The 20,932-nt window shown below is 40.5% G+C and overlaps 1 protein-coding gene across 17 annotated transcripts in view; it reads right to left on the reverse strand.

Moving 5' to 3' along the window:
• Positions 1-374: 374 nt before the first annotated feature.
• The window catches only part of map7d3 (MAP7 domain containing 3), a 38,014-nt gene continuing 17,456 nt past the window's right edge, over positions 375-20,932 (reverse strand). For 3 of the 17 annotated variants that reach the window (XM_074648470.1, XM_074648465.1, XM_074648461.1), the window contains 11 exons: positions 17,950-18,075; positions 15,760-15,875; positions 10,440-10,570; positions 9,644-9,864; positions 6,993-7,122; positions 5,745-6,030; positions 5,280-5,324; positions 5,116-5,197; positions 4,777-4,945; positions 3,717-4,009; positions 375-3,235 (listed from right to left, as the gene is read on the reverse strand). In XM_074648470.1, the coding sequence (XP_074504571.1) occupies positions 3,228-3,235; positions 3,717-4,009; positions 4,777-4,945; positions 5,116-5,197; positions 5,280-5,324; positions 5,745-6,030; positions 6,993-7,122; positions 9,644-9,864; positions 10,440-10,570; positions 15,760-15,875; positions 17,950-18,075 (1,607 nt within the window). In that variant the 3' untranslated portion in view covers positions 375-3,227. Of the gene's footprint in view, positions 3,236-3,716; positions 4,010-4,776; positions 4,946-5,115; positions 5,198-5,279; positions 5,325-5,744; positions 6,031-6,992; positions 7,123-9,643; positions 9,865-10,439; positions 10,571-15,759; positions 15,900-17,949; positions 18,076-20,551; positions 20,651-20,932 lie in introns of all 17 variants that reach the window. The other 14 variants (XM_074648468.1, XM_074648464.1, XM_074648459.1 and 11 more) reach the window with 7 other exon arrangements.

The raw sequence follows: 20,932 nt of genomic DNA on the forward strand, positions 1-20,932 counted from the left end.
AAGTGAATACAGCGTTCGGTTTATTTAAATGTGAAATGAGATTGGAATGTCGCCAATCTATAAATAATCCTGATCTCAATATTGATCAAAATAATCTTGATTATCATTTTGGCCATAATCACGCAGCCCTACTTTTACATGCACACTGTTGCTCATAAATACCAGCTTTCATTAATAATCTGTTACATTCATGTTTTAATGGATTATGAGAATTTTCAAAAATCTTGAAAAAAATCCTGACTTTATAATCTGGTTTTTGAGATTGATGATAAAATATCAACTGCTCATGTATTCAGACTTTGAGTGAAGTTAAATGCAAAACAAGAATAAAAGGAGGAAGTGATTCATGAAATGAAAAACATGGCAAAAGAGTATTTTTGCAAGACTTTATTTCTTTTGTATCATCTCCGTACACTTTAGATATATTTACAGTACAAATTATACTTGGACAGGGTGTTGTTAGGTTTGTAAATCTTCCAGAGAAATATTCATATTCACAAAGTCGCCCTGGTTGGGTAGACTGATTGTCGAGGCCGAGGTAAGGAAAAGCTTTCTTAGTTAACTGTGATACAATAAAAATACTAATCTCAATCTAAGGCACCATTCTATCCTATTGTTATAGACAACGTTAAGGACTTAGAGCAGTCTCTGTGCTCGAGCCCTCAAAGATGCAGCAGGACCTGGAATAGATACAGTATCTGTTCAAGCAGCAGCTACAACAGCAATGGTGTTACTCATGAGTGGAAAAGGTTTTGGGGGGAGTTTGGGTGTAGGCAAGTTTTGGGTTATGAATGAGACTTCTAAAACATCTGGGAAGGAACAAATGACCTTTTCTTTTCTTCCAGAATGCCACACAACTCTCCTACGAGTCCTTACAGTAAAGCTACTCCTCAGTAACCATTCTCTAAACATAGCGTGTAATTTGTGACAGTGCAAGGAGTCTCATGTTTTTCTAAATGAATAATGGATGAAAGACAAAAAGCGGGCAGCTCTTGAGAGAGACACTGTAAATAATGAAGGACGGTTTATGGAGTCTGTTACATTCTTTGAGCTCATTAATCAAAGCTAAGACCTAAAGCCCCCTAGTCTTTATGTACAAAGAGATTTTAGTTAGCCAGCAGAGAACAAGGCAAAAATAAAAGGTCCCCAAACCTCGTGCTTGGACTGTTCAAGCATAGGGAATTTCAAGATTTCAATACACTTCATGAAAAAGTCCAGAAGAGAACAAAAACAAGTCTGACCCATGTCATATTTTGTTTGGTGGATGCGCCCTGCTTCATACTACAAAGACCTGAGCTGATATGCCTACATCCTCTGACATCATATGAACATATTTTGATGACATCATAAAGAGGCACAGCCTTGACTGATCATGAGTCAGAAATGTTGCCGAGGGCTGTAACAACTGGCCGTCAAAATGTCAACTTGTTTAGTCTCTGTGAGGCAATATTCAGAATCAGGGCTTGGGGATATGGGACTGAAAGCGCTCAAACATACACACACCGTATTTTGAGAAAAGTGGGTCCCCAATTGGCCCCTTGTTTTTTTGCAGAGCCCATGTGGAAGAGCGCTTTATGTAAATTTTTCCAGGCTGCCCAAACGTAACCTGACAACCCCGTCACCGGGCACGAGTCGAACAGAAAACTCACAGCACAGTCACATACACAGACACTTCAATTATCCACATCCTGACGCCACTCCATCCTAAACATGGCTTCATTTGCCTAATACTGATTATATACACAATACAAGAACACTTAAATATATGTAGAAATGTATTTTCATATATAAACATAACAGCCAAATTTTTATATCATAAAAAATAATTGAAATGCATTTTGTCAGATGTAGCAGCTAGGTGTGTTGGGAATTTTCATCGACGATTAATAAATGGGAAAATAAATGTAACTGATGAAAGAGCCGCACAGACAGAAGAGTAGATGGAAAAGTGCCGCGTGAATGTGTTGGTATGGCTCAAGTTAAAACCAAATCATTTCAAATCTGATTTTTAGTTTCAGCCTTACATTCAAGTTCAGATCTGTAACAAACACATACCGCCTTAAGAAGCTCAGAAGCAGCTATGAATTAAACTAATGGTCTTCACCTGTTAAGATAGTATATTGCAGTTATGGTTATTCAAACAGTGGAGACTTAAAACTCAGATTCTGTAAAGTAAGTTAGTAAACATAAATTCTATATACATATGTAAAAATTAACAAAACCTAAACGAGCCCTAAATGAACAAACGCCACTGAACATGTGAGTTCACTACAGTGCTGTGAATGAATCGCAACACTATTCAGCTTCAGATGTAACAGTTGGAGTTGAGCTCCTGACGCCATCTAGTGGCCACAGAAGGAAACACACGGTGAGAGAAAACGGGGAGACGGAAAAATGGGGCTGAAAGGACAGAGCTCTATGAAGTGAAGTATGAATACAGAAGCCACTAACAAGTGTTAGCACACGACGGGCGATTGCTAAACTGTGCTTGTATGAGAATTTAGTATGTTGACACTTCAAAATTAGAAGTTGGGGGGGAAAAAATGGTAAGGCCATATTGCTGGGTGCTGCAGCCGGTCAAGTAAATTTAGATAAATCACATGCGAAACCTGGGATGCTATCCCCACCAAACCCCCGACCGAACAGAATGTACAGTATTAACGTTCCTTCCTTTAACTCACGTTATTCACTTCACACAGCCGGATGTGCATGTGTCCTGGAATATTCTCATACGAGAGAAAACAAAAAAGACTAAACATATGATAACAATAATTACAATAACAAAGAAGCCAAAATTAATAAATTACAATAAATGCACCCCTGACAAAGACAAAACTCTTAAAAAACATCAGCAAATTTGGACACAACATAGAAAAAAAAAAAAAACAATGGGGAGAACTAAACACAAGAGGAAGAGGAAAGAGACCGGAAGAGAGCATGTTGAAGGAATATATGGAATTTCCCTGAAGCATAACTTTTTTTTAATGTAATATATATATATTTAATTTTAATATATTTGTTTCCTCATAATGTGGGGTGCAAAAGTAGCACTTGGGGGGGGGGTCTTTCCGCTTTACCTTGTGCTCCTTCCTCTGGAACAGGAGGAGGAGGAGGAGAAAGAGGAGGAAGCTGTTGAGAACTAGTAAAGGACATTTTTTAAGGAGTTCAGCTGGACAGGAACTTTACGAGTGCAACAGTTAAGAGGCTTCTCAGCGACGGCGGCAGCATCAAATCTCTGCAGAGACACAGAAGGACTGAGTTACGGTCCATCTTTAAGAAGACTGGGCCTCATGCAAGAACCACTCGTACAAACCGATTTGTTATTAAGTGGCTTGTACGAGTGATTTAGGACAACTTGTCACATTCAACAATTTTCTCGTATTTTGAATTTCCTCTTATGTACGAACACAATTTACGAAGTTAGAAAATCATATATAAATTACACTTATGTTGACATTACCCTGTTTGATTCTGCAATTGGAAGTCTAATATAATTCTACATGTATTCAAATAGCCTAACAATATCATTAATTCAAAATTGCCAATGATGCTAATGTATAACACAACAATAACAATATGAACATCTCAAACTACAAAACGACTTAGACTACGCACTGAGTTAATTTGTCGAAAATGACAAGACGCAGATGTTCTTGCATGAGACCCATTATGTGAAAAAGTATAGATTCCTAATAGGTGAATAAGTGACTCCTTACCTGACAGGGTTTCTATGGGTTGATTAGAGGAATGCAGGGTGTTGACGGGGGTTCCCTTGTCCTCAAAGGCTACCCTGGACCCGTCTGTGCCCCCGTCACAGTTGATCAAGACCTGGTTACAGTCCTCTGCCTCGATGAGGGGCCGAGTCTTGGAGTGGACGTTGAGGTCAATGAGTTCCTCAAAGCTCCATTGGTTGGATTTACCGTTGAGACCTGAGACCAACCCCACCTTGGCCGAATCCTGCTCATTCAGGAACTCTGAGCCCTCGACGAGGCAGCCCTTAGGGACAGGACTGGAGAGGGGAGGAGCAAAGAGGCAGTGGTTAGGGAAGTGATTCGGAAGGTGAAAGACAGATTTCTCACAGCACAGCTTTGTCACAGAGTGAGAGATGGAGAAGTGAGTGAATGATAGGGCCTCTGATGATTCCCAGCCCTAAGATAGAATATTATCACGATACTTAAGTCACGATACGATCTTGTGATTTTAGAAGTTTTGTGATATGCTGAGTATTGCGATTATACAGTATATATTGCAATATATTTTGATTTACCTTTTTTTTTTAACTGCAAATGATGTCAACATCAGTTTTTTCTAATAAGATACAGTTTTCACTCCGTTCATCTCAGAGTTTTCATTCATATATCTTGAGGTCAGAGGTCAATGGGCCCCTTTGAAAATGGCCATGCCAGTTTTTCCCTTGCCACAATTAAGCTTAACTTTGAAGCATTATTTAGCGTTCTTCTTGACAAGTGATTTATATCGATTCCTTAAAAAATGTGTCACAAATATGTAGCTTCATTTTTTTTTAAAAGTTATTTCCTAAAAACATCTGGGCGCTGTAGTATTTTAACAGATGATAAAACAAACAAATGTGGCGATATTGGTGCTTTTCTGGAGTTAATGTGTGGCCGCTGGCGTGTGGGAAACACATTTATTTCACCCCTTATGTTCTTGATTTCAGACTATATGCAACATTTTCAGCAGTTCACAATCACAATATTGTCAACACTACTCTGAGCAAGTTCTGTGAGTGTTTCATTATCTTTTCTGTAGTCATACCTCACTGCCTGAGTCTCATCTGTGCTTATGCCGTTGTTATTCTCCTTGTCATCCGTCTCTGGTTTTCCGTTAACGCTGCCCAGGGGCTCCTCTCGTTGTGCCCCCGGCTCACCAGAGGACAGACCACACTCATCTTTGTAATCCTCCATGCCGATGTCATCTGTCTGGCCTACGATGTCAATGGAGAAAACGGAAATGGATGAGTCATAAAGTCACGTTGAGAATTATGTAAATTCACACAAACAAGCCATTTATTTAAAGTATATGCAAACAAACACAAAGAGGGGAAGACACACCTTCACTCTCTGTGACAAAATACCACATTCATCCTGAACCTACCATCAGTGTCACAGTCCTCTCCCTCCTCTCCATTTTCCTCTTTATCATCATCATCATCATCATCATCATCTCCTGCATCGCTCTACACAGGAGACACAAACAACGTGTTAACATGCTCTCACTGTAGATGATGTTCTCCACAGGCTGAATGAATGGGAGCTCACCTTCATGTCACCCTTTCTTGTTCTTTTCATTATCTCTTCAATTCTCTGAAGTGGAAAAAGGAGCATATCTTTTGTAAATAATTTGTTTCACTGACATCTATCATGTTGGACATTGAATAAATCAATTCAAATATTATGTTGCAATTTTTGTCAGGACTCTCAGGAAGAAGAGGCAGGTTAAATAGTGAAATAAAATATAAATAAAAGTAGTGTATGAAGTAAATGCCTAAGTTTATGGTGATCAATATGCCAGATTATTTAAAAATCATTTAGTTTTCTGTGATTATTTCTTGGGCTAATTTGAGATGTATACATTATTACACTCATATAAATAAAAACAAAGCATTCAAATATGGATTTGAAGGTTGATTACTATGGCAACGGTCAAAATTCAACGCATTCGGGTCAACCCTAGATAAGACGCAAATAAAGAGAAGATTCTCTCCTTCATCAGTCGATCCATACCTTCTTCCTCTCCATTCGTTCCTGCTGGTTCTTCTGCATGATGCGCTCTCTCTCCTGCCGGGCTTTCTCTGCCTCCTCCAGGGCCTTGGCCTCAGCCTCCTCCCGCTCCTTCTGGAGCTCGACCTGTTTCACTGCATCCTCCTCTGCCATTCTCACCCGCTCCTCCTCTGCTACGAGAGCATCTGCCTCGTCTTTTATTTTCTTCTCCTCTGCAAGAATCTTCTCCTCCTCCACGCGTTTCAGTCGAGCTTCCTCCGCTAAACGCATCTCTTCTTCCTTTCTCAGCCTGGGACAGTGAAGAAACAGCATTAAATGCCTTGAAAGCAAACTCACAAATACAGGTAATCTCTAAAAGAGGGCATTCGCACCAAACGTTAAGCGAACTTTACGCACAGCGCGATTACTTACAAAGTCAATGCAAAGAGGCGCCGCGCCGGATGACGCAAATACGCACAATTCACATCATTCGCGTATTGTATAAGTAGCCATCTGTGGGCACCCAGAGCGATAGTACTTCATATTCGTACATAGACTGGACAAAACTATGTGTAAAATGTGTGTATGAACCATAGACTGTCTATGGTCTAAATAATAACATTGTTGCCCTATTTATGCCTGGATGATGTTGAGTGTTGATGGAGCAGCTACAATGTTAGCAGAGCCTGGCACTGAGCGATCCGAACTCCATTCAGAAAAAAGGCATTTTAAAAGTGGTTTGCTTGGCGTCTTGCGGACAGACCTGAAAAAGCATGAATTCAGACTTTTTACAAATCTGAATCATTATGTAGTTATTTCGGGTTAATTTTGATCTGTTTATTGTTATTAAATCACAGCAACATCTGTTTATTTTGTGTTCATACCGCTGTAGTAAACCAGATTAATGCAGCCGACGTGTGGATACAGTGAATACAGCACCGTGACATTCACAGAGCGCGTCCGGATCATGTAATGAACCCAGACATGACGGTGTTTGGTTTTCCGACGTATCTGGGACTTCCACAGCATGTACAAAGCAGCAATAGTGATCATTTCGGCCATGGTTGATGAAACGTTGTTGGTATCTACATGGAAGTCAGCTTCTCGTCCTCTCTGGCGCGTCCAGTACAAGTGACGTGAATGAACACAAATGTCCCGCAGTCAAACCCGTCTGAGTAACGCAAGGTGAATTTTCGCAGCATTAGCCTCAAAATAACATTTTTTTTAAGAGATAGGAATAATAGATTCACTGAACAATTCCAACAATCTTACTTCTCCTCTTCCTCCCTCTGTACCCTGAGCTGCTCCTCTTTCTCTTTCTGCTCTCGCATCAGTCTGCGGTTCTCCGCCAGGATCTTGGATGCCTCCGCGGCCGAGTTGGTTCCCGCCGAGCCTTTAGAGTCTGACAGATGGAAAGACAAATATAGAAAATACGTTTAGCACTTTATGTCACCCTGTCACCCGTTTCTCAATGTACTGCTGACCCGAGGGCGCAGCGTCTGGCCATCCAGAGGACGCAGTGACTGGAGGATGACTGAGAGAGGCGAGGAAGCCAGACTGGTGGAGGAGGTTAGTTGTGACAGAGAAAGACGGGAGCAGAATAGAGAAGCGAGCCGCCTGATGCGGAGCTGTGTGGCTTTCACATGATCCTCTCTGTACTCTTTGAAAGAACTACGTGGGAAGACACTCACATACAGTCACAGGGTTGAGCAATATGATACATACCATGAGATGAAAACAACTTAACTATGATCAGAGCTTTTGTCAATCCATGTATACCATTAGCATAATATCAGCATTTATCACTAATATCTTTGAGTGCATTAGTCTCATATCCAGGATTTCTTCTTATTTTGTTAGAATCCATTGATTTCTGGGATTCACCAATGTTTTCTTATTTTTGCTCCTCTTACTAAGAGAAACATTTTACAAGTGGTCGAGGGCACTCTTACCAAGAAAATGGTAAACAAATAGTTTGTCCAACACAAGGAAACAAAAGTTTTAAATTTGATGAACATAAAAAACGCATGAATGTCATAAAATGATATTTAGATTAGTATATGTTTTAGAGTAATTATAATGATTGGATTATTTAATTGGTTTGCTAAAGAAATACAATAAAATAAAATAATTAAGACTATAAAAACGCTTGAATGATATTGTGTGTATTCAGCTTCTGAATGGCGTACATACTGCTCTTAGATGCTTTTTGATTTTCCTGTAACGCCGCCTGACGCTCTGGAAAATCACATGATGTTGACTTTGCATCTCTCCAATTCTTGGGCGTGTGCCAGATTAGAAGGCAAAACACCTGCCATCATATAGTGTTTAGGGGACGTTACGGTAATAATAAACAATCGGCCACACGCCTCCAATCAATGATCAAGTGGGATTCATCATTCAGCACAACTGGGTAAGAGCAGATTTGGATGGTTAAGAACATCTGGTGCATCTGGAGTTGACTTCTCTTATTTTTCATCTTAATAGAAAATTTAAGAGAATGTTGCAAAACGATAAGCAGGACTGCTACATGGAAATATTCAAATCTATCTGATTTTGTGTTAAAGTCTTTAATTTGGCTGAAAAACAGATGTTCTTCTCTTGTTATTTCAGCCATTAAAAGTGTCTCAATTGATTTGATGATATACATTTTATGCATTTACCTTTTCATACACTCCTAAACATAAATGTGTATACCTAAACTGTGACACCTAAAACAATTTTGTTTTCACATCTTTCTAATGCACAGTGGACAACAGTGTTTGCCTGGTTGCATGTGGTATTAGATCATTACTAATCTATGTTTATCTTGCAGAGCATGTTTCTCTCCAGGAGGAGGCAGCAGCAACAACTCCAGATCTAACAGGATGTGACCCAGCTGGAACTTAATAGGTCTGCTCCTCTGAGATTTATTGCAAACTGAGCTGCTGCCACGTCAGTTTGCTGCACACAAACAAACACACACACACACAGTTCTGTATATGGCCTGTCTTTTAAAACAGATGATAATACTCTATTATCTTCAACCCAAACTGACTGCTCCATGAAGCAGTATTAAACCATGATCACAGAGGTCTAATATTTCTTCTGCTCAAAGTCAAGGTGCTGCTGTGATCATCGCTGATAAGATAGAGAGAACAAAGGAGCTTCTCTTTGTCTCCTCCTTTCATTCCCTTTGACACTCCCTTAGTTCAGTATGAATAATGTAAAGTAGAGCAGCAACAATTAATGTCAACTATTACATTTATTGCCAACTATTTTGATAATCGATTAATCGGTTAAAAGTCAAAGTCAAAATTCTCTGATTCTAGCGTCTTAAATGTGAACATTTTCTGACATTTTATAGAGCAAACAACCAATCGATTCATCAAGAAAATAATCAACAGATTAATTAACAATGAAACTAATCGTTTCTTGCAGCCCTAATGTAAAGTGTAAATGGAACATGTGTCTGGAAAATTAATACGTGGAGGATGACAAGCAAGAACTTGTAACAGACTAAGGGACACCCAATTATTCATAAGCGATTATCTGGTACAAGATGTGCCTCAGTAAAATGTCAACGAAGAAATTACTTTAACCTTTTTTGGGAGTGTAAGTAGGTTTGGACCTGCATCAGTAATAACAATAGTTAAGATAAAAAAAAAGATGTCTCGCTGGGTCGCTGTCTCTCCCTGAAATTGAAAGCATGTCTCGGTACCAGTGCAAACATCCTGGTTGCTAGCAGAACAATCAGCCTTGGTAAATATTGATACAGACTAATTAAAAAGCTGACCATGGTTGTTAAGCCTGCCTCTATATGGACCTGTTTTACATGTTTTATACTTATATGAAAGACCTTCTATGGTGTTAGATATATTTTTATGAAGTACAATAAAACATTTAAATTGTGGACTGTATTCTTGCCACTGAGAATTGCTCACCATCTTTGTCTTTGGTCTTGCTGGAATCAGAGGACAGTGGAGACACAGCCTGGACAGGACACAGATCCTTGGACTTGGAGTCCCTCTTTCGTAAGGTGGGGGGCCCTGTTGGAGTGAGAGCTGGTTTCTGGATAGGTGGAGGTTTGGCCGACGTAGGCTGGGGGGATGGGGGGCGTTGTTTCATTGCACCCGGTGAGGGTGGGCGTGTCTTGGGACTTTGCCTGTAAGAACAAAGTGAGAATTGTGTTTGTTTGTGTTTTATAATGAAATCAAAATGAAAGGCTGCATTCAAACTCTCACAAAAATTAGAGGGACTTTATGCAAGTTTTTTCACCGTGATGTTTTTTCTGGGAAAATCCAACGGATGTGACATCATGCGCGGCTCGCAAGTGCCTTTATTTTAAGCTCTGCTTACAGGGCTAACAGTGTGCAACCATAGCTAATGTAAATGGAGTCTGCTAAGGCCACCAAACGACCAGCACCCACCACTACTCAGACGCCAACGTAATCTCCACGGAAGCATAAAAAAACAAAGTTATATCTGGTGAAGCCCGTCTTGCAAAACAGGAATGTGACCGACGTCGGGGGAAAACTAGGATCAACATCGGCCGGGCCTTCAATTCATGGAGGGACCTTTGTTTGGTTTTGGGTATCAAAACGAACCCCGAGCTGGCAAAATGTCGTTGACTTAACGGATACAGGTGTCACTGTTAACAAGCAACTTCTGACTCTTGCATATAGCCTCTTTGAAGTAAAATATCCCTGAAGCTGTATTGGAGAAGCCTTGAAGTCTTACTTGGATGCTGATGGGGAGGGGGTCCTCTTTGGAGCTGGGTTGGGGGCTGGGGAAGGTGAACGGTTGCGTCCCAGGGTAGTAGATGGGGAGGCGGGACGTTGCCCTCCAGGCGATGTTAACTGCTTGTCCTTCTGTAATCCCACAGAGATGGGACAGAAGTGAGGAAGTCATTCATGACAATCATGCTAAGATCTCACAAGTTATCCCTACAAACACATTTGCATATTGGCATTGTTAATTTAAATATCACTGCATCATAAACAAAACCGTTGTAAATCATGTAACTACGTTGTATTGACATCAAAAAAGGATCAGTCCACAAAACCTAATAACCTGTTGGGTCTATGCCAATGTTTCCCAACATTTTGGCTTGTGACTCCTTAAAATTAAGCAGGATTTACTTATAACACTCATGACAGCTCACGGCCTTAATTTGGACATAAATTGTAAGTACTTAAACCAAACAGTGATTTTTTGTTCACAGATCATTTAAAGTATCTTAGAGGCCCCAAAGAGGTGAAAGTATCCAGTATTTTAGGGAAGAAAAAGGCAAAAAATTAGTAAAAAGTTAAAAATGTTGTGCAGCAGAAATACAATTTTTTTTCTAATTCATCCCCTGAATCATCTTGTGATCCCTGTTGATCTTGGGACCCAAAAAAAGGGTCTGCCCCCCTAAATTGGCAACCGCTGGTCTATGAAACTGAATTATCTTTACAGTCGGACAGACTCAGGAGTTTGTGTAAAAAAAGAAAAAAGATAAAATACCTGAAGGAAATACCCAAAACAAAAGTTGCCTTTCTTAATGGAGTAACTGTAACTAAAATGAAAATTGATAATTGAACTCCTTTTTAAGTCTTCCTCTTTGAGTTTCACTGGCTTTTCAAAGACTGATATAATGCTGGTGTGAACGAGCCACGGGTCAGGTTTTAATTCATCTATTTTTAATGCTCATCACGTGCTATGTTTGGCACTGTAAACATGATGACGGAGGCCACAGCAAGGTCAACCATGTGACAGACAGATAAATATACAGTACTGTCACACCCTACGCCTTCAGTGCTGAATGCCAAGTTAACAAAAGTGAGATATAAATGCATTTTATGCATCTATGTAAGACATTGCTCTTATAATAAACTGCATTAGCTTTGGTTACACAGCTTGACAATCATTCTGTTGGGAGGATGGGGAGGAAAAGCAGGACAGTAAACAGGCAATTGGTGTACAGTTTCAGAGCAGGGACAAGACATCCATTTCCTATTTATGTCAATATATGCAATGGAGCAAGAAGAGTATATAGACAGTGTCTTTGTACAAAGGAGAGGTCCAGAAATCATCTCAGACACACGCAGCAGTAACTTTACCATAAAGACCCAAAACCCCTAATGATATCCTTTCATAAGCAAAGGATGGAAGCGTGCAGAAAACCTACATCGTGTATTTTTGCATCATTAAAGTTGTTTTCTTATAAAACTTTTGATCATTTGTTAAAAGAAATACCCCCACTGTAGGCAGAGAGGCCAAACTCAGCTGACTAGAAAGACACAATTTAACCTCTTCCACTACTTGAGGGCGCCCTCGGCCGACTTTACTTTTTTCAGAGGCGGTAGCGGGCTCAGTTTTAGCACTAGATGAAACTAGAAAACCTAGCTAACCAGCTAGCATGTTGGGAAGAACACTAAATAACGCTATGAAGTTACGCTGAATTTTGGCAGGAGAAAATTGTTATAGCAATTTTAAAAGGGTCCCTTAACCTACGACCTCCAGATATGTGAATGAATGCCCACTTTATGATGATCACATGAAGTTTAGGGGAAAAAACATGCCGTTTTTGCATGCAGTACAAATGTGTTATTTTCACCTATTCTAACATTATGTGTTTGAATGTTTCTGCATACTGGGGTCCCTAAACAGTCTTAGAATTACACAAATTGGGTATCACTGTAAAGCTGAAACTCTTATGGATCCAATGAGCCCAATTGTATTCATGTGTGATGATGTTAGTTACCAGAGTAGCCATTTCAGCATAGTGAGACCATTTTTTAAACTTGACCTCTCTGTATAAAATGACCTGTGGTGACCTCTAGGATAATCACAGCTTCATGAAACTTTACAACCACAAACTAGAGACCTAGGGTATTTGGAGAATGGATGGCTTTCCTAGGTAGATTGACAATAAGGGGGTTTCTGAGCAGTTTCCAGAAAAGAAGCGCTCGCTATCCAATTGCTGAAAAATGCAATTCTTGCAGAAATCTCCAAATGTCTCCAAGTTTTCGATACTAAATCACAGCATATCCTTTACTATGGTGTTCCTCAAGGTCTTGGCGTCGTAATGTGGTACTTGAGAGATTCTTGATAATTTTTTATCAATTATCAAGTGGTAAAAAATGGTTAACTTTAGCACCAAATCTGTGTAACAAATGTTATCACCCCAAAAATTACTCCAACAACTTATGAGACATACAGTAAGTGAGCATGGGGATGACCATCATATACTTCTATCATAATGCTCTAAACCTTTATACACATTCAAAATGTAATTTAATTAATGAATTACTAAAAATGTATTAAAACTTGACACACAGTGCTGAGCTTTGAGTATCTCAAATTAATCTTCAGGTTCCCAGCTTTCAGATGATGTACATCACTTCTATGTGACATCTACTCCTGACCTGCTATCTCCCCCTAAAGACCCCCCTAAAGGTTAACTCAAGTCTTGCAACACCTGAGTGATAGGCTGTGAATTTCAATTATCTCCACACCAATCTGTGCATTGTGTGGTAGAGAGAAGACAATGAAATAGTGAGGAAAGTCAAAGGCTTTTGGCATTAGGCCCTAGGGTCAGGGTGGGGTCTGTTTTGCATGGTCTGATCTGTCCATAATCAGGCCACTGTGGATCCCTTTGTCTCATGCGATGACAATGAGTGCCTTCACAGCCACAGAGGAGGAGGACAGGCAGGTTACAATAGAGACAGAGCTAGGCACTACGGGCCACCAAGGGAGAACATCTGACACATCACTTATGAGTAGCAGTCAGAAGGATAACATGCTGACAATGTATCAACAAGTTCATATTATGAGTGACCAGCAAAGAACAGCTGGAGGAACATTTCCCTACGGTTAGCATCCTGCAGAAGTACTTTGACAAGCAAATGTAGCCGGATATGTGCATATAAATCAGAATCTTTGGTGCCATCTGCTTATTTCTCTGAGCAATGTCATTTCAATTTAGGAAAGAATGCATTTGTTGTCACTACATAAGACATCTGTGTGCTGTAAAAGGTGTCCCTCTCTTCCAGTGTTACCAACAATTAAATCATATGTCCAGTGCAAAAATGTTTTTATAGTCTATCCATGTTTTCCAAGTCAAATTCAATGACTTTTCCATGGAAATAAAAACCATACTACTGCTGGTAATAAAAAGGTTTAACATGGTTTTACAAAACACAGCACTATGTTATACTCCAGCAATTACCTTGTACTGTAAAATATAGTATTCTCTAAGTTATTTTACTGTTAACAATGAAATGATAATTAATGTTTACTAATTATTAGTAATGCTATAATTAATGTTATTTTATCATTAGTTTTTGTAATGTGAAATAATTAGTTTATAAAATATATATATATATATATAAATATATATATATATATATATATATATCATAGCTTATAAGAGACGATAACAGTTACATTCTGATTACATTAGTAAACTATTAACAGTTTATTGCACAAATTATACCTTTATATACTGTATTATGTATTTGTTAATGATTACCAAATGATTTGTAAACCTTTAAGAAATCGTTTGTAAAACATCTATAAACATTACATAGATGGACCAGAAAACAATTAACCATTGACAAAATATTAACTATCTAAATAATATTTATAGATGCTTTACAAAGTATTTATTAACTACAAAGTATTATAATCATCAGTTGCAACTTTATAATAGCCATCCAAATAATGTTTAAATACAGTTTACAAACCAATTATTAACCATTAAAGAGTTACAAATATCTGGTCTATGTAATGTTTATAGATGTTTTACAGACAATTTCTTAAAGGTTTACAAATCATTTCGTACTCATTAAAAAATACTTAATATATTATATAAAATGTCATAATGCGTGTAAAAATAAACTGTTAAAATAACTAATAACTAATTTAGTAAACATTAATAATCATTTCATTTTTTGATAACTGTAAAATAACTATTAACTAAAGTTTATTTTCTTATCAATTTACAACTTATTAATGATGTATAGTATCTAATTACTTTCTAAAAACCGCCTGTAGTTTAGATTAGAAGACACCATCTAAAGCCAGGTTACTCCATCAATAAATACAAACTGACTGACTGACAGGGCTGTAAAATAATTCAACACTATCCTTCTGACCACATAGTTGTATCATAAATTAATTCATTAAATTGAGATATCATTGTTGACAGTTAAAATCTAACAAACAGATGTCAAGTCACAATAAGGTTTTCCATACAACTCAGATATTTGGGAATCCAAAGTGACTGGACTCTCACTAAATGAAACGTTATCAAGTCGTACAAGCAAACGGACCTCCTCTTGGAAACAATATCAGTCTGTCAGCTACCTCATGCACTTCCGTTTTAAGTATCTATACTTACATAGCCATATTATACACCGATCAGCCATAACATTATGACAGCATGGGCATCCTAACTGCCCTATGCGCATTAAAACTGCGATGCACTGAGTTCTGACACCTTTCTATCGGAAACAGCATTAACTTTTTCAGCAATTTGAGCTACAGTAGCTCTTCTATTGGATCGGACAACACAGGCCAGTCTTCGCTCCCCACGTGCATCTATGAGCCTCTGGTCTGACCCTGTCGCTGGTTCACCGGTTTTCCCCCCTTGGACCACTTTTGGTAGGTCCTGACCACTGCAAACCAGGAACATGCCACAAGAGCTGCAGTTCTGGAGATGCTCTGACTCGGTCGTCTAGCCATCACAATTTGGCCCTTGTCAAAGTTGCTCACATCCTTACACGTGTCCATTTTTTCTGCTTCCAACACAAAGTTCAAAATGTTCACTTGCTACCTAATATATCCCACCGCCTGCCAGCTGCCATTGTAACGAGATAATCAATGTTATTCACTTCACCCGTCCGTGGTCTTAATGTTATGGCTGATCGGTGTACTTATTCAATAAGGAGACAAAAACACAGCTTAGGGAGAGGAGCACAGGGAGGGCATTCAGGAAATATTATGTGTGCCTATTTGTAAAAGTCTGATTCGGGCCAGTGGTGTTAGTCACATTAATGTCAAGAGAAGTTCTCACCAGTGAAGGGTCGAGGGCTCCGTCGGCCGACACGGAGGTGGTCATGCCGCTCTTCTGTCGGTCAATGCTGCGGCTGCGCACGGGTCCCCGCGGTGGGTGCAAAGGATTGGCAGAGGCTGAGCGAGGACACAGGTGACACTCTGGTAAAGGACACAGTCATCGCAGGGCCAGAAGGAGCACAACCAATGGGAGGCGTGATAAGCGGCCGAGTTGGGCAGCAAAGCAGCAAAGAGCGAAAGGAAAGAAGAATGAAGCGAGTGGAGGAAAAGAGAGAGGGAAAGAGGGAGAGAGAGGAAGGGAGGGCAGATGATGGTTGAAATGCAGGAGAGTGATTTATAAGGGGACAAGAGCACAAAAAAGCGATTTGTTAGATGTAGCACTTTGGGGAGGCAACAGCTGGATTTCTTTAGTTAGGCTGGAGATTACAGAAGACACGAGGAGCAGAGAGCAACAATCTCACAAAATCTCCAGACACTCTACAGGTGCCAAAGCCTTTGGCCACAACATGAACACACCTGAACACCAAGCAGCACAGCACACACTACACAAAACCTACCACCAACACAGTACATCAAACACTTGACACTGCAAACACATATCACACAGATATATTAGTACACTAAACGCACAATTTATCTTGATAAGTGTTGTTTGTGGTGTTCAGTTACGGTAACTAAAAAAATGAGGGTAATTTGCAACCTTCCTGTCAACATATTGCAACTCTCCTGACTGCAGATCAGACACTGAATGCAACATTTGCTGTGGTTTCACTACAAAGCCGTCTCTGGCACAAGCATCGCCTTACAATTTCTAAAGAACTCAACACACAAGCAAATCTCAATTGTATTGTAAACAGGAAAAACTGATCCAGTTAATGCCGAGCTGCTAGATAACAATTACTGTCCTTACCACAGAGTTTAACTGTTGCCTGTAGTTAGCGAGTAGAGTAAAGACTCCACTGGCTATGAGCTTGCTGTGTCAGATTGAGGGATTAGCCATTATAATCCTGAGACCTGGAGAACTCTCCCTGCCACAGCCTGTTCACAAATGGGTTTTGTAATTCATTCCGACTGCGCACTGAGCAGCTATGGCGGCTAGGAAATTTACCCTGTCATGAGCTACCGCTGTTGCTGCTGCTAATGCAGATGTGTCATGTTTCTACTGGGGCTATACTTAGCAGAAGATCTATAGCCGCTAATGGGTTTGTAATGGACGGTCAATAAACACGACAACCTAAAACCAACACGGGGAATAGAGCTGCAGCTTTGGAGTGAGTCAGTGCTTTACAGTATGGTTCTTTCTATCTTGCTGAGTCTAGGACTATGCATATCCTCAAGTTCAACCGCTGCCAACTGCAGCTCACACCCATCGTAGCATGACACAGAAACAGTTCACTAAAATGTAAAGCATGCAAGTCATCCGGTACGACGTAAAACCTCACCTAGATGACTTCAGAACATATTGTACTATTAAATGTCAGACCAAAATCTAGCGCCAGAATGGAGACGTACCGATTAGTGACTTCAAGCTCCTATATTCTATAGATAATGCCAGTAATTACTATTTCAGCGACGTGTACTGGAGTCCCCAGCACTCTGGTCTCACTACTAGAACACATGCAATAGCACAAGTCTCATTCTGACGTAACAACAACCAACAGGTAAGCAGCTTAGAGCAAATCTCCCAGCATGGACCCTGAGGCTCCTCAGATGCAGAGAAACGCTCCCAGCCAAGTCAGCCCTGCTCAGATCAGCTCAGCACACAACAGCCAATTGTGTCAGATCTTAGAGTGCATGTGAGCTGGACCCGTGTGTGTGTGTGTGTGTGTGTGTGTGTGTGTGTGTGTAAATATTTACTGAGTAACTATGCTCTCTCACATGAGTGTACTTTGCTGCAAATAATTACTGTACATACGTAGCATAAACAGCTGATCGTTACGATAGCGGCTTTTAAACACAGCGACTTCTGTAATCCCACCACCACCACCTCCAAGAAGCCACCTTTCACTTTGAGAGGCTTGCTCCAAAAGCATGAGGGTCTGCAGCAGGGCACTGGGATATGAGCTTAGAGCTAGTAATGTGATACTGGCGGCGACGGGGCCTACTTTCTACAATACAATGAGGGTAAGTAGGAAGGACATGGGTCTGTGTCTCGCCATCCTTCCTCTCTTATCAGGGTCTCCTAGGTTACCTGGAGCATCTGTTCCTTCAGCTGACAGGACGGCGGCGCTCTTGCTCCTAGCTAGTGAGGCCTGGGTGGGGGTGAGCAGGCGACTAAGGACCCCTCCGTCCACAGTGCCGGCCGGTGGCCTGCGAGCTACACGGCCGAAAAATCCCCCGAAAAAACAGAGGAGAACAAAGAGGCCAAGAAGGAAAGAGTGGATGAGAATGGGGGATGAAGATAAAACAAAGAAAGGGGGTAGGGGGGGGGGGGTCAATGAAGTTCAGAAGGGTCACCATGTGATTTAACCAACAGGAGAGAATCAACATAAACAACCAAAGGTTATGTCTCAGTAATCTTACATGGGCTCCTCCTTATCAAATGTCTTTATCCAGTTAAGTTTCAGTGATAATCAATCAAATGAGGATAGTCTGTAAGAGACAGTGAGGAAAGGATGCCATGGACGAGTGCTGAGACAGACCAAAGACTGATTGACTGGTAACTGAAGATCAGTTGAAACAGTAGTCAAAGGAGACAATTAGGTCAAATCAAATCAATGGTCCCTAGTGTGCCGATGGGAAAAAACAATCCATTAGTGAACTTCAAAGTTGGCAGAAGAATACTATTGGGTAGGAAGATGAGAAGTGAAACAAACCTAAAAGTGATAGGGTAAGTGACTGTGACCAGGTAAGAGTTCTTTAGCTTCTGCTGTGCAAACTGTTCTATGGTTAATATATAAAGAAGGTGCCAAATGTGATTAAAATAAAGAGGCTGACTACAATGGTCAGCATATAGAGTGCTCCAGGGATGACGTATTGTTGAAGCCCAACCAGGAAGTTAGCATCGCCCTGGTTCCCTCGACAAAAAGCCAATGGGATTTTTCCATTTTTAGTGTTTTTGATTATTGCAGCAAATAAGCTTTGAGGCAAACAAACGTCTACGATACTTACATGTTTCGTTCAGCAAGATAATCTCCACCAACAAACACCACTTTCATGATTTTTGAAGTGTAAATGTAATCGCCAGAAGTAAAAAGCTAACATTAGAACTACAAACGAACTACACCACGGTCGCATGAGCAAAAGTATACACAACAAGGCTGTAAAGGGCGGACGAGACAACATGATGATGTTTAGTTGTCTCATTTAGCCACTTGTTAACAGTCTTTTTTTAAGACACAAGGCTTCAAAATTCAGGAGTAGGATATTTACTGACGTAATTTATATCGTGGAACAAAACATTAAAACCTCTTAAGCTTGTGTTAACCACAGATTATCTCAGGCATCCAACTAAAAACCCATTCAAAAAACCCATTGACTTCCAGATGAGGGAACCGGAGGTGCTAAAATGCTAACTCATTTCCAGGTTTTAGGACTCATTCCTGTAGCACTCTATTATGAAAGCACTATGGTGGACACTGATCTCACAGCAGAAACAAAGAGCTCTTGCTTCGATGAAATGAAAGAATTAATTCCCCATTTAAGTCGTTGCTGCTACCTAAGCTACAAAGCAGAAATCACACCAGAAGAAGACGTAAAGTGTTGATGGATTGATTTTGTCCCTAAATGTTAGCTCTTCAAAAAGAGAGTCACACACTTCCCTTTGGAGCCCCTTACTGAGAAGACATCTGTTGCAGACAGACTTGTTTGTTAGCTGTTGAATGCTAGCCGTTGGAGCATGACAGCACGGCTCGCTGCTCTGCACCCAGGTACTAAGAATCTGGGCTATTAGTCTGAGATAAGGTTATGAAAATGTGTGGGAGCTTTGGGGTTAAATACCTTTAATAAAATGTTATTTTACGCAGATGGGAAGTATTAAGTCAGTATGAACGATGGTAGCTGTGTTGTGTTATTGTCTAGGCTAACCGCACAGAACAAACATGTATACAGAACAAGACCATTTTAACAGCTGATCATCCGCACGACATGGCTATAGGACAAACAAAAGCATTGGTAGTTAATGGCAATACACAGAGTGCAGTGAGTTGCTATGGTCTGTGCTCTATGGTGGGATGGCACTGACACACACCACACTGAAGCACGAGCCTAGTGACTTAAATCCAGCTATGACGTCATCTTGGAGGGAGAAAACAATTAACACTTTGTGACAACAAAACAATACATTGTGTTAGTGCAGACACGGCACGCAACAAAACCATTCCTGGGTTGTCACTTGAAAAGAGAACAAAAAAATCGTTAAAACAAGATAAGCTGTCAGTGAGAAACACGGCACAGCACAGGATCTGGTTTGACAGCAGAAAGGTTAAGGCATACATGGAACGAGCACAGTGTTCCTAGTAAATCACAGACACACAGCAGTTTAGAGAGGCTTAGCAGCTGCCTCGGGGTAATTCAGCAGTCAGTGAGCAAGACTTTTAATTAGAAGAGACCATGGACAGAAGGAAGGAACACATAAAGAAGAGTCCCATATAGCTGATGACACTGAAATTAGCCAAGTATTCCCCAAGACCTCTTAGTAGCCGACAGTGTTGATAAGTTTTTAAAAACCGAGCATATTCAGAATGAGCAAGCTGTTAATATAATAGCAACATGCTTGTTATTCAAAAAGGGAGGCCCGAGTGATGCAGATAGGGGCATGAGAAAAATGATTTCTGATTGTTCATGCTAGCCACCTTGATCATCCGTTGTCCCCTTATCAGGCTTGGTTGGGGTCTGTGCTCTGCCCACACTTACTCGTGTGAGGGAGGAACTTCTCTTCTTGACGGAACGGCCTACGGACATGAAAGTGGAGTTATAGCCAAGCGGGCAGTGGGAAGGAGTCAACAAGGAATCCCCAAAGACAGTTTACAAGTCATGTGCACTTCATTTGGCCTTATGTGAGTCACCAGGCTAGGGCAAACAGCAGCTGATGTGAAGTATAATAGACAATGCCTTAATGCCTTACACCCGGGCCACACTGGATGCGTGTGCGTCGCGGAACCTCTTGCTTTATATTTCGCCCATGTTAACAGATTTGAGTAGCCACACAGCCCACGTGAGAAGCGCAGCTCGGG

The sequence above is a fragment of the Sebastes fasciatus genome, chromosome 10 (assembly GCF_043250625.1).
Source record: "Sebastes fasciatus isolate fSebFas1 chromosome 10, fSebFas1.pri, whole genome shotgun sequence".
Classification (NCBI taxonomy): domain Eukaryota; kingdom Metazoa; phylum Chordata; class Actinopteri; order Perciformes; family Sebastidae; genus Sebastes; species Sebastes fasciatus.